We start from the raw sequence: 11,912 nt of genomic DNA on the forward strand, positions 1-11,912 counted from the left end.
CTATTCCACATTAAGTCTTAGTAGTGTTTTCTCCTTTATACAATGATCAGTGGCACACAAGGCTCAGGGATACCTGGTAACCGGACTCCCAGGGTGGAGTTTGTGACCCAAATAGGAAATAATATGGAAAACTGGGTTCTTGCTTTTTTATGTATACTATTAATCAGTATTAATCAGTGTGAGCACTGAGACACAAAGAGGCCAGGCACATGAGGATATAAATATATGACTGCATGTGTCCTGAAATGAAAGCAATAAATCATGTATTTAAGCTGAAGAACAGCAGTTTTGTCTGTTCTGCTGGAGATTTTCTTGCTGACAGTCTGTTATTTGGTTCCTTTGAGAAGTAGGCAGTCCATACAGCCTTGATGTCTTTGAAGGCCATTTATATTGGATAGCTAAAGAACGAGGAGAAGTCTGGAAGAAGGATAAATTTGGAAGTGGAGAAAAAGTGAAAGTGCTGACTGTAAATCCATGGCTTACCCAAGTGCGCATCTATCACCAGCACAGATACAATCAGTCAGGTGGGTGATCAGTATCCCAGTGAGCCATTTCCTGCTATGAAATTGAAGCTGGTATTGATGTTTGCAAAGAGCTTAGTAAACTTTTGATAATGTGTCTAGAAGTAAATGATAACATTAGTTTCTGAAAACCTAAAAGTTAAGTAGAGAATGACAAGTATTTTCTGCACACCTAAAATGAAATCAACAGTGGAACACTTACACTGGTCTTTCGAGTCTCTGAAATATGACCCTGTCATTTTACTTTTCCCCCTCCCTCATGAGAACAGTTGTAATATATATTTATCCTGGCAAAGTGCTGATCATTTAATACTTGGAGTGGTTTGTTTCTGGTGCTATATGGGCTCTTAGCAGCCATTGTCTCTCCCTTAAGAATGTAAGGGTGCAAGAAAAGGCAGAGAGAAGGTTTTAGTATAAATGTGGTGTGTTGACACAGCTGTCTATGGAATTGCCCTGCCTTACCTCAGGAATATGCTGCATTGCTTCTTCAAATCTTTATCACTTTATCACTTTTTCAGTGCCTAATCCTTGTAAAGATGTCTGCAGCCACCTCTGCTTGCTGAGACCAGGAGGATACACCTGCTCATGTCCTCAAGGGACTCGGTTCCTAGAAGGCAGCAGCACGGAATGTGATGCAGGTAGAATAATTTGTCAAACTGGAAGTGAAAGCAGCAGAAGCTTTTCTTTAGGAATACAAATGCATTACTGCATTAGAATTATGGAGAGATATGCTAACTGATGTAATATCTGGCTTCATATTCTCAGTCATCACTGATTTGTGGTCATCTTGTACATTTTCTTTAATGTCTTTGTATGTCATTTGTAAAATGGATATAGGTCTGTCAATCCATCCAGGGCCGACCCAGCTACAAAACTGGTCATACTTTCTGATTTTTGTTTTGAAATTCCAAAAATATTTTTGAAATTTCAAAATATTTTTAAGAATACCTTGATTTTAGAACTTAGAATTTCTGACAAATTATTGTTAACAATTTTGTTTACAATTCTGTAGAAGCTCTTACTTAATCAGTATCATAGAAACTTAAAGTTTACAGAACTAAAGAGTGTGGACAGAAATAGCTTCTGGATATTTATACTCTGGAAAGTCTTTTAGGCACCAGAATTTCATGCTTGCAATGCATTTGTTGCACTGCAGCAAAACCCTCACAGTGCTTCTAGGAGCACAAATCAAATAGAATTTCTCAGCCTTTAGTGAGAACAGTGAAAATACCTCTGAAGAATTTCTATTTCTCTGTAGCTGAGAGTCTGCATTCTTAGCTTACAGTGTTGTGGGTGGTAGCCAGATGTCCTTGTACTTGTCCTTGAAACATATCTTTAAGGTTTTATTACTTGTAACATTATGTCTGGCATCTTTCCTATGGTTAATCTTCTCTGAATTATATTCTTGTTGCACTGAAAGAGAAAATGTCATCACTTTTACACTGCCTTACCTCTAAGTTACACTTTCTTTATAATTATTAATGATTTTTCCTACTGCCATGTATTTGAGCTGCAGAAAGAGGTTATAGTAATATGTAGTAGTGAATGAATGTATGCAATATGTGTTTAAATTAGGGATCCATAGCTGTGTTGATTGCACTTGTTAATTGCTGCCTATTGCTCAGGGGATACTGAATTTGATATTCTTTACTCACACTGCTTTATATAAAATGCTTGGGAATTAAGAAAACTGTGCTTGTGCAGCGACCAAGAATAGCTTTTGTACATATATTTAGTTTATTTGGCCCTATTGCAGCTACTGAGAAACAGCCTGCAAAACCTCTGCCTTTCCTGGTTTTTGTACTCCCTTTACTTGAAGGGTGTTTTACCTGTAAGAAACATTGTAGCAACACTTCCTTCCTCTGCCTGATAATTTTGTGATTTATGTCCATCCTCAATCTATAGCCTATAATAATGGCTCAGATCTAGGGGTTTTCCTATGTTAAGTACACTTTTCTGACAGTATGTCCAGAGCTCTTACTGAAGACTAGTATGATTTTTTCCCCCACTTGATTCAACATTAGAATAATGCTCTTCCTCTGTGTATTTCCATCCATTGCTTTTCTTCATAAGTAATTGCATTCCAGTTTGGTCTTCTCTGTACAACTTCCTGCTGGTAGAATGGAAGGGTCTGGACAAAGAGAGAAAGCTTTGCTGCTTTCTGAATGGAGAGGTTTGAAGTGTAGTGTTGGGCTGTATTGCATGAAAAAAAGAAAGTGAGCAGACACACAGCTCTTGAGCTGGCTGTGCCTACACTCTACTAAGTTGTTAGGTTCTGAGAAGAGGTTCTGCTTCAATTAATTTAAGATGATTTGGCAGAAAAAAACAGACACAAGAGCAACGAGCACATGTGCTATCAAAACTGAAAATTCTGAAAAGCAGCCTGTGAGTTTGCACATGCAAGATCTATAGAGACAAAGAAAATGCATTATTGATATTATTTAGCTTGTTGAGGATGTCTTGATAATGCATATGTGGCTTCTGAATTTTGCAGCTATTGAATCACCTCCCACAATGCCACCAGCTTGCAGGTGCATGAACGGTGGAACTTGCTATATAGATGAAAGCAGTCTTCCCAAATGCAAGTAAGTCTGTATGTTGTTAGGGTAGTCCTGGCTCAGCCTGTGCTGGTTTAGTCTCATGAAGCAATTAAACTCTTTGAAATCTGTTGGAAACACTTCAGAAGGTGTCATACATCTGCAGTAGCATTTTTATAACAATTATGGAAAAATACATGCATAAAAATATCGACAAATAAGTAATGTAAATGTATCAGTTTGGGGAAAAAAAGCCCAAACAAACTCCAAAACCAAAAACCCAAAAAGGAAAACCTCTGAAGATTCTAATAAAATGCTATACCCCAAAATTATAACAATAGAAAAGTAACTCTCAATAAATGTAACTTGGAACAGCCAGCAGGTGCCACCAATGCTCCACTGAAACCAGACCTTCTGACTCAGCACTTTTTATTTTCACTTTTAGTTCTCTGAGTATAGGAGACATACTATATTTACATACAGTCAGTGCAATATGTAATTACTGAGCATGGAGTTAAAATTTCTGGGTTGCAGATAAACATTTCAGAATATAATCATAAAGCTGAGATCCCACACTTAATAAAAGCCATTCAGTCAGCTGTCCTTCTTACATTTACAGATGTTCTTATGGATACACTGGGAATTATTGTGAAATAGGATTGTCAAAAGGAGTCCCTCCTGGAACAAGTAAGCTTCAAGAATATATTCCACTTGACATTTGAGCTAAAGAATTTGTAATACCTCACCATGATACCTGTTCAGGGTCAGGCTTTTAATTCTCTCGGCTCTTTTTTTGCACTGAACAATGCTTGCTTGAATGTTTTCTTATTCTTCTGTCTTTGACAGCAGCAGTAGCAGTGTTGCTGACAGTCATACTAATCATAATAATCGGAGTGTTAGCGGTTGGCGGCTTTTTTAACTACAGACGAACAGGCTCCCTTTTACCAGCACTTCCCAAACTACCAAGGTATGTTTTGAAGGCTTTCAGAGCAGGAATGCTAGGAACTGGAAGTGTATATTTGTTTCTAAATATTTCTGAAAAATCAGGTTTTTTTGCTGTGTGCACATTCTGGTGGAATATGGGAACTGCAGTGCTGCAGAAACTCCAGTGAATTTTTCATTCCAGACAATACCATAGCTGATCATTATTGTGTAACAAAGGATGACTGTAAAACTCTGACATTCTAAATCAGCTTTTAAATAATGGACAATATAGAAGACTGTTTACTAGATCTGAAGCTGCATATTCAGTTCAAAAAGATGCAAAAGACCAAAGTTAAATGTTTTCATTTTTTATGAAACTTTGACCTGAGATGAATTGAAGAGGTCTTTTAACAGTGAAAGGCTGTACTCATCTGCAGTGCTTTATTCATTTGCTTAAAAATATGGCATGGTGTAGTGAACTTTTGTTTCCAATGCCTGAGACAGTGCCTACACTGCTGACAGTCATACTGTTGAGTGAAAAACAGCTTTGTGAAATGTCATCAAAAATATTAAATGTTTTAAATCAAAGGAAGATGAGGATGAAGGAAATATATTTTAAATTATTTAATTTGTTTTAGAAAAGATGTCAGAATATGTTGCTTTGATTTTTTTTTTAGCTTTAAGCTAGATACGTGTTTTAAAATGCCTAAAAACACATCTTCATAGTCCTTGCACCAATTTCCCAGTTATAGCTCTTAAATCAATGTAATTAAATTGCTGTAGTCAGTAATGTGGGTGAAGCTAAAACTGCTTCCTCACTGGAGGATTACACTGAACTAGTGACACTGAGTGAGCCCAGATGAAGACCACCAAGATAATTAGAGGGACAGAGCAACTCTCCTGCATAGAAAGGCTGAGAGAATTGAGTTTGTTCAGCCTGGAAAAGAGAAGGTTTAGGGGTGACCTGAGGGTGATTTTCTAGTAGGTGAAAGGAGTCAACAAGCAAAATGAGAAGAGACTTTTTACAAGGGCATATAATGACAGGACAAGGGGGGAATTAATTCAAACTGAGAGTAAGTTTAGATTAGATATTAAGAATTAATTCTTTGTGAGAGTGGTGAGACACTAGAACAGATTTCCCAGAGAAGTTGTGGATGCCTCATCTCTGGCATTGCTCAAGGCTGGGTTGGAAGGAGCTCTGAGCAACCTGGTTTAGTGGAAGAGGATCCTGCCAATGGCAGGGAGGTTGAAAACTATATGATATTTAAGGTCCCTTCCAGCCCTAACCATTCTATGAATCTGTGATTCTAATCCAATTTATTCATGAGTCTATGTACCTAAACCGGGGCAAAATTTTTGTGCAGGTAAATTCTGAAGGAAAAAGAGGTTTTAGGAGATTGCCAAGCTATTCGCTGAAATTCCCCGTTTCCTGCTTTTTTCCTGCATTGTGAACAAGCTGAAATTTAATGTTCTGACTTGATCTTTACTATTCAACAATGCTTCCCGCATAAGTTACGAGACTGTATGGAAACGAGATGTCAGTTTTTTGTCTATGAGGCTTGATTTGCATTTATTTCTGCCATGAGTATGTCTTAGTGCTGCCATTGCTCAATCCCTCTTTAAATTCAGAACTCGTACCTTTACAGCTGACTTCACTCAAGCTGTGGCTTAGCTGTTGCCTGTGATTTGAGACCTGTCCATGTACAGGAATCATAGCTAAGAGCTGCCTTTTTAAAATTGAATCAGCTGATGCCTACAGGGCCAACTGGTGACCTATTGCACCAGTTGTAGGAAAGAAGTCTAGCATGAGCCAGATCCAGTGAGGACATATAACTGGATATACAATTCCAGTACTTCTGCCTTCCTTCAAGTTAGGCACATTTGACAAAATGAAACCAAAGGTTACCTATGGAGCAGATTTGTAGTTAGATGCCTCTGGAATGTTATATACTTGGATTTCTGTGTGAGAATATCCTGTATTTGGTTACTGATTTCTATCTTTCACTTCTCTTATTATTTTTTAGCCCAACAGTGTGCTTTCAGACCATTTCCAGTATTAATCATAAATATCTAGAGAGCACTTGTGGTTGTCATAAATACACAGATTGAACATTCACTAGTATGAAAACAGTGTCTTGTAGGTATCTTCATGATTTTCATGCATAAATTTTCAGTATAGGTGTTCGTGGATGTATTTTGTCAAATTTCAGATGCATGTTTTAAAAAGCAGTTTCAATAAATTTGAATAATTGAGTGGATCCATACATTTGTCTTTAAATCAGCATTGAAGTAAGAGTGTTCAAAATGTAGGTAAATTTTGTGAAATTTTATTTCATTGACATCATTTGGTGTCTACAGGAGCACACAAAGGTATTTGAGATGATTCTGAGTGGGCTAACAGGTTAAAAAACTCATTAAACTAATAAAGAAATACAACTTCTGACGCTAGATTGCTAAAATTCAGAGTGATAATTATGCCTAGAAGAGAGCAAGTGAAAAAACCTGTATTATAAACTCTCTTTCTGTGTAATCTCTTCTACTTTCTTTTTATTTTTGTCTGTTTGTTTGGGTTTTTTTATAGTTTAAGCAGTCTTGTAAAATCTAATGAAAATGGCAATGGGGTAACTTTCCGATCTGGAGCAGATGTGACCATGGACATAGGAGTCTCTGGCTTTGGGGGAGATTCTGCTATAGACAGAGCAATGCAAATGGTAAGGTTTAGTTCTCAAATAATTTTTAAAATTTTGTTCTTGTGATGTAATTAGTAGCTTATAGAAGGGAGCCTTTTATCTATAAAATGATAGTGGGATGATAAATGTGTTCTAGAAAAAGAAGTGAACAATGATTGATAGTTTCCTGAAATAGCTTTTCGTAATTTGAAAGCAAGGACAAATATAGCATGTTCTTCAAAATAATGTGCATTTTTCCAAGATTTATGTAGCAGAAATTAAGTCAATTACCCTCTTTTGTCTTTCACTATGTTCGTGGGATATAAAGGGAATGAGTAGACAAATGACAGCATTGTAACAGGGAATTTTTTAGGACCTTTGTGTTCCATAGAACAGTTTAAAATGCATAGTTTTCAAAACCAGATAGTATGTTAGAGAATTCAGAGGTAAAACTCACTCCTAACCACAGGATTCACTATTTTGTGTGGTGCGGTATAGATTTGAAAATTTCTTAATTTATGAAGTTTAAACAAATCACGTTTAACAGTTATAGGGACATTGTAAAATGTAACTCTACTTCATCCATGTTTTGTTATGCACATCTGAGAAATAGCAGATCCCTGTGTTATTCCTGTTTACCACAAGAAGTACAATGTACAAATGACTTTTACTTGTAGGAAACAGATCATGGATATGTTTGAATAGTAAGCACTTGCTGCCAAGTATAAGGTGGAAACTCCCTAAACTGATGGTGAATAGATATGAAATGAAACAGCTAAAGAAGATAAGCTCCTATATGACCTTTGCCTAGATGAAGAAACACAGTCATTGTTAAAATTAGGCAGCTTATGTGACAAAACATCCACATGAGCATTTTGGTAAATACTGGAAAAATAGCTTTAGCCTTGTATATTGCCCAAATCTTTTTCATGCATAAAAGAACTTGGCTGTGCTTGGCATTTTCTGGCCTGATACTGACATACCAAAGCTCGAGTTTGTACATTGCTAATAACAGGTCTGGATCCAGACTATCTCTACTTATGTGGCGTTAGTTCTCCCTATGTAATCGGAGTATAAACAAAAAAAAATTATTATGTGCACTGGGAAAGAATTCCAAGGGTTTGGTGTACAGCAGTGATGAACTGTGGGATGTGCCTCCTAAAATTTTAGCATCACATATGCATGAGTAGATGTTGGATATTTTTCTGTGGGGCTATTCTTAGTCAATCTAGTTTGAGGGAGCTGGCAAGAGTTTACTGTGTTAAAAAAGGCCATATTCTGGTAGCAAAAAGCATGAATCCATTGGGCATGAAGCAGTAGTTTTGTAAAAATGAGACAGGTTTAAAGAACTAGCTGCTGTACTATTCCTGTGCTATTCCTTGCTGGTTCTGTCATGAGGCTGTGTCAAAGAGCAGGACAAGTGCATCTGGGTGGGGTTTTATCCTCCTTTATTATCCTCATACCTGATGTAACTCATCTGACATGACTGAGGGGACACACTGCTTTGTCTCAAAAAATACAGCAATCTCCTTGCTGGGACAAAACGAATGAATCCCATTCTTTTATATATCAGTTACTGCTTATTAATTTGTATGTACTTTTGAAGTCTCTAAATTAAAATATTTATTTGGGTATTATTCTTTCCTTGATATCCCTTCCCTGTTGAAGGTATGATTTGTGAAAGTCATCAGTCCTCATCATAAAATACTTTGAGTCAAGTATTGAAATGTGTGTTGGGGTTTTTGTTCGTCTAGGAAAGGGAGTAATATTGGAACAATCAGTAGTCCAGGCTGCCAAGTCAGGGAGTAAAAGTAAATTAACGTTGTGATTTTAATGGATAAAGATTTTGTCTAAGCCTATGTGAAAATAAACATGTGTTGTTCCCCAAGAGGAAGAGTTTGACTAGACATTAATTCCTAGGAGTATGGAGGTGTTTATTCCACTGCGGTTGTTGGGTTTTTTCCTCCACAGAATGAAAACTTTGCAGTGGAGTCGGGGAAACAACCAATCACGTTTGAAAATCCAATGTATACAACCAGAGATGGTGGAGCCAGCACAGCTGGTGCAGTTACAGTCATTCGGCCAACACTTGTAAGATAAATTTTGGCTTGACTTTCACCTTTCATTTTCCCTTATGACCACCTTTTCTTCTTTGGAGAATGCTGATTTTCTATCTTCTCCTACAGGTAGCAGCGGCTGGTAGTGAGGAAAATGAAAATTTTGAAAATCCTGTGTATTCCTCTGTGATATCTACTAGCCCGAAGGAAACCCCTCAGAGTACAGATGCACCTCCGGTAGGAAATAAAAGTGCTCTAAGGCTGTCTTGTTTGTTTTCTGCTCCAGATCAGAAAAATTGAAATGCTAGGGAAGATGCAGTCAACTTATTGTAGTTTCATGTCTCTCAGTAATTTCTCTTGTGTTGTTTTCAAGACAGTTTTTTTTTTCCTTTTTGATGTACTTATCTGGAATATAGGCTTCTATGAAGTAATTCAGTAATTTTTGTTGCCTAGTCTTTTGTGACTACTTCTTTAGGTGAAATTACTTGGTAATCTAGCAAAAAGAGAAATTTGTATTCCATGCTTAGAATTACAACATAGTGATGTAAGAACATCCATCTGAAGTCACTGGGGTAGCAGTCAATGCAAGTGAAATCCAACATTGTAATGACAGTTTCTAGAGAAGTTTTGAGAAAAATGTGTGAAGTTCTAATAATTTTTATGTTTCAGGAATCAAAGTGGAGTTTCTTCAAGAGAAAAAAGAAACAAAACACTAATTTTGAAAACCCAATATATGCAGAGGTATTGTTTATATTATATAATTCTATTTTTCAGCTGATGTACTGATGGACTTTGTTCTTGCTTTCATAGGATAAAGATTATTGGTAGATTCTGCTGCTATGTGGAACAGCACAGAAATTCCAGTCCAGGTTAGGGAATGAAGTGGTTGTCAGAGGTTACTAAATATCATCAACAATGAGGTGTTGAGCAGGCTCAGCTCAGGTGGCACAGCTGCTCCTGACGTTAAGCATTGAAGTAGTAGTTCCAGTGTATGGAGTAAGCTTCTAGTATTGTTTTCACTCAGTTGTACTATTAAGGTGAAATTAGCATTTCATTTTGTTACAGGTGGTGTTGCAGCAATAATTTATACCATGACATTTAACTTTAGAAGTATTTATTTACTGTTTCTGAAAGCTAATATTGGATGTATGGTGCATTCAAATGTAAGGTTTTATTTTATGATTATTGTTTCAGATGGAAAAGGAGCAGCAACAGCAACAGGACACAGAAAATGTCCCTACCCATTCTCCTTCACTGCCTCCCAAGATTATTCTGAAGAGAGAACAACCACTAGCTTACACAGCAACAGAGGACACATTTAAAGACACCGCCAACCTTGTTAAAGAGGACTCTGTGGTGTAACTAGGTAACTCATTTAGGGAAAATTAGACACATCCATTTGCACATATATTTTTTATAAACAGAAGAGTAAGGTTCACATTCAAATGCTTTATAAAAATATATACATCTCTTAGCCAGTGGCTGGAGACATACGTTGAAACTATGCCTTGTTTTTTTGACAAATGCCAATTTCTATTTTTATGAACAATTATCGTGATGTACTATATGTATATCTTTGCACTGAAGCTGTCTGAAAGTAATGTTATAAATATATTGTACATTTGTAAATTTTTCTAAGATTATCTTGTTCAGTGATGTTGCTAGTAGAAATTTGTATGGAATTGGTCATATATTTAGGGCTAAATTAATTATATAAATGCTTAAAACTAAAAAAAAAAAGAGAACCAAACAAGGCAAATAAAGGAATTACTGATTTACAGGATCTTTAGAGTGTACTTTAATAACAGCACCTTTTAAAAATTCTACTGGTGCTCTGGGCATCTTTGCCACCTATTTTATATAGTACTGTATATAAAAATGGGTATCTCTTTATCTTGTGTTGAACAAAAGATGAAAGAGTCAATACAGCATTATTATGCTGAATAGTTACCTGTGCAAAATGTTGTTCTTACAATATTTTAATTGCCTGATGTAATTTCCTCTCAATCTATAAGACACATACTTTTCCTCTAGGTTCCAATTAACCCAATTCCATTAATAGTGTTCCTATGAAGACTGGATATATTTAGATTTTAGTGCCACAAGTACTTAATGAGCTTTTCTCTTGCTCATCAATGGAATACCTCTGTTCTTGGCTGGAGTCTCTGGAACTAATTTGTACTATGAAGTAGCTAGGTTTCTGTAACAGCTTATTTCCAAACAGCAAAATATGAAAGATATTGGTTCATTTCAGAAATCCTTCAGGTTTTTTTTTTAAATGTGAAAATTTAATTTTATTGACTATTTATTTCCTGAGGTGGATATTGATAGAAAGGGAAACAATTTCTACTAATGCAGTCTTTGTAGTTATCTGTTTTTTCCTCTAACCTTCCATCAGAATATACTGTTGATCTTTTTAGCTCTTCTATTAGTTAGCCAAGATAGTTTCCACAACATGAACCATTTGAGAAAACTCTGATTACAGGACCATGTTCTTCAGTATTCCTGGCTAGCTACTCATACAAAAGCTTCCTGAACTTTTTAATGATTGAGACTTTTGCTATTTGATTGTTTTATATCCAAATTCTCAAAATATATGCTATTTCTAATTAGAATGCTTGTAATTACATTGTAACATACTTTGATTAGAAAAGACAACTGGAAAATTATGCTGCTGAATAAGTCTAATAAACATATTATTTTATCACATTCCTATTCTATAATTTGTGTCGAGGCTCTATGTACTTTTTTCAGTTGTGGAGACTTCCGTGCACTCTGAGATGAAAACAACAATGCTTTAGATAAAGTCAAATAAGAATAGTGCTTACTGCTTCACACAACTGTCTAAAGTTCTTCCTGGAAGATGATGTCTTGATACTGACACGGTATCTCTGTAAGTGTGAAAGCTGCCCTATTACACACATTCAATAAACTGGACCTTGAAACAGGAAACTCTTAATATTGAGAGACTGGCAATCAAGGTAGTATGGACTTAAGTGATTAAAACCTTATTTCAATTACCTTTTATATCTGATGTCAAAATTGATGCTACGTAATTTTTTTTTTCTCTAAGCACACTATGTGTTTTTAAGAGTTTTTTTTCTGAGTGCATTAATGTAGAAAATTCCTTAGAGTTCTGCAACACAGCAGGCACATCTGTAAGGATTTCTTTGAGATGCAAGGTGCTGTTCTTAAGGAAAGAAT

At 36.1% G+C, this 11,912-nt stretch overlaps 1 protein-coding gene across 3 annotated transcripts in view; it reads left to right on the plus strand.

The window, feature by feature from the left end:
• The window catches only part of LRP2 (LDL receptor related protein 2), a 112,483-nt gene extending 101,999 nt beyond the window's left edge, over positions 1 to 10,484 (plus strand). The window contains exons 70-79 of one of the 3 annotated variants that reach the window (XM_039699454.1): positions 345 to 524; positions 1,040 to 1,159; positions 3,016 to 3,106; positions 3,678 to 3,745; positions 3,905 to 4,025; positions 6,564 to 6,693; positions 8,623 to 8,742; positions 8,838 to 8,945; positions 9,378 to 9,449; positions 9,903 to 10,484. In XM_039699454.1, the coding sequence (XP_039555388.1) occupies positions 345 to 524; positions 1,040 to 1,159; positions 3,016 to 3,106; positions 3,678 to 3,745; positions 3,905 to 4,025; positions 6,564 to 6,693; positions 8,623 to 8,742; positions 8,838 to 8,945; positions 9,378 to 9,449; positions 9,903 to 10,070 (1,178 nt within the window). In that variant the 3' untranslated portion in view covers positions 10,071 to 10,484. The remainder of the gene's footprint in view (positions 1 to 344; positions 525 to 1,039; positions 1,160 to 3,015; positions 3,107 to 3,677; positions 3,746 to 3,904; positions 4,026 to 6,563; positions 6,694 to 8,622; positions 8,743 to 8,837; positions 8,946 to 9,377; positions 9,450 to 9,902) is intronic. The other 2 variants (XM_039699468.1, XM_039699461.1) reach the window with 2 other exon arrangements.
• Positions 10,485 to 11,912: the final 1,428 nt, after the last annotated feature.

This window comes from Passer montanus, unplaced genomic scaffold, assembly GCF_014805655.1.
Source record: "Passer montanus isolate IOZ18808 unplaced genomic scaffold, ASM1480565v1 scaffold1, whole genome shotgun sequence".
In the NCBI taxonomy this organism is placed as follows: Eukaryota; Metazoa; Chordata; class Aves; order Passeriformes; family Passeridae; genus Passer; species Passer montanus.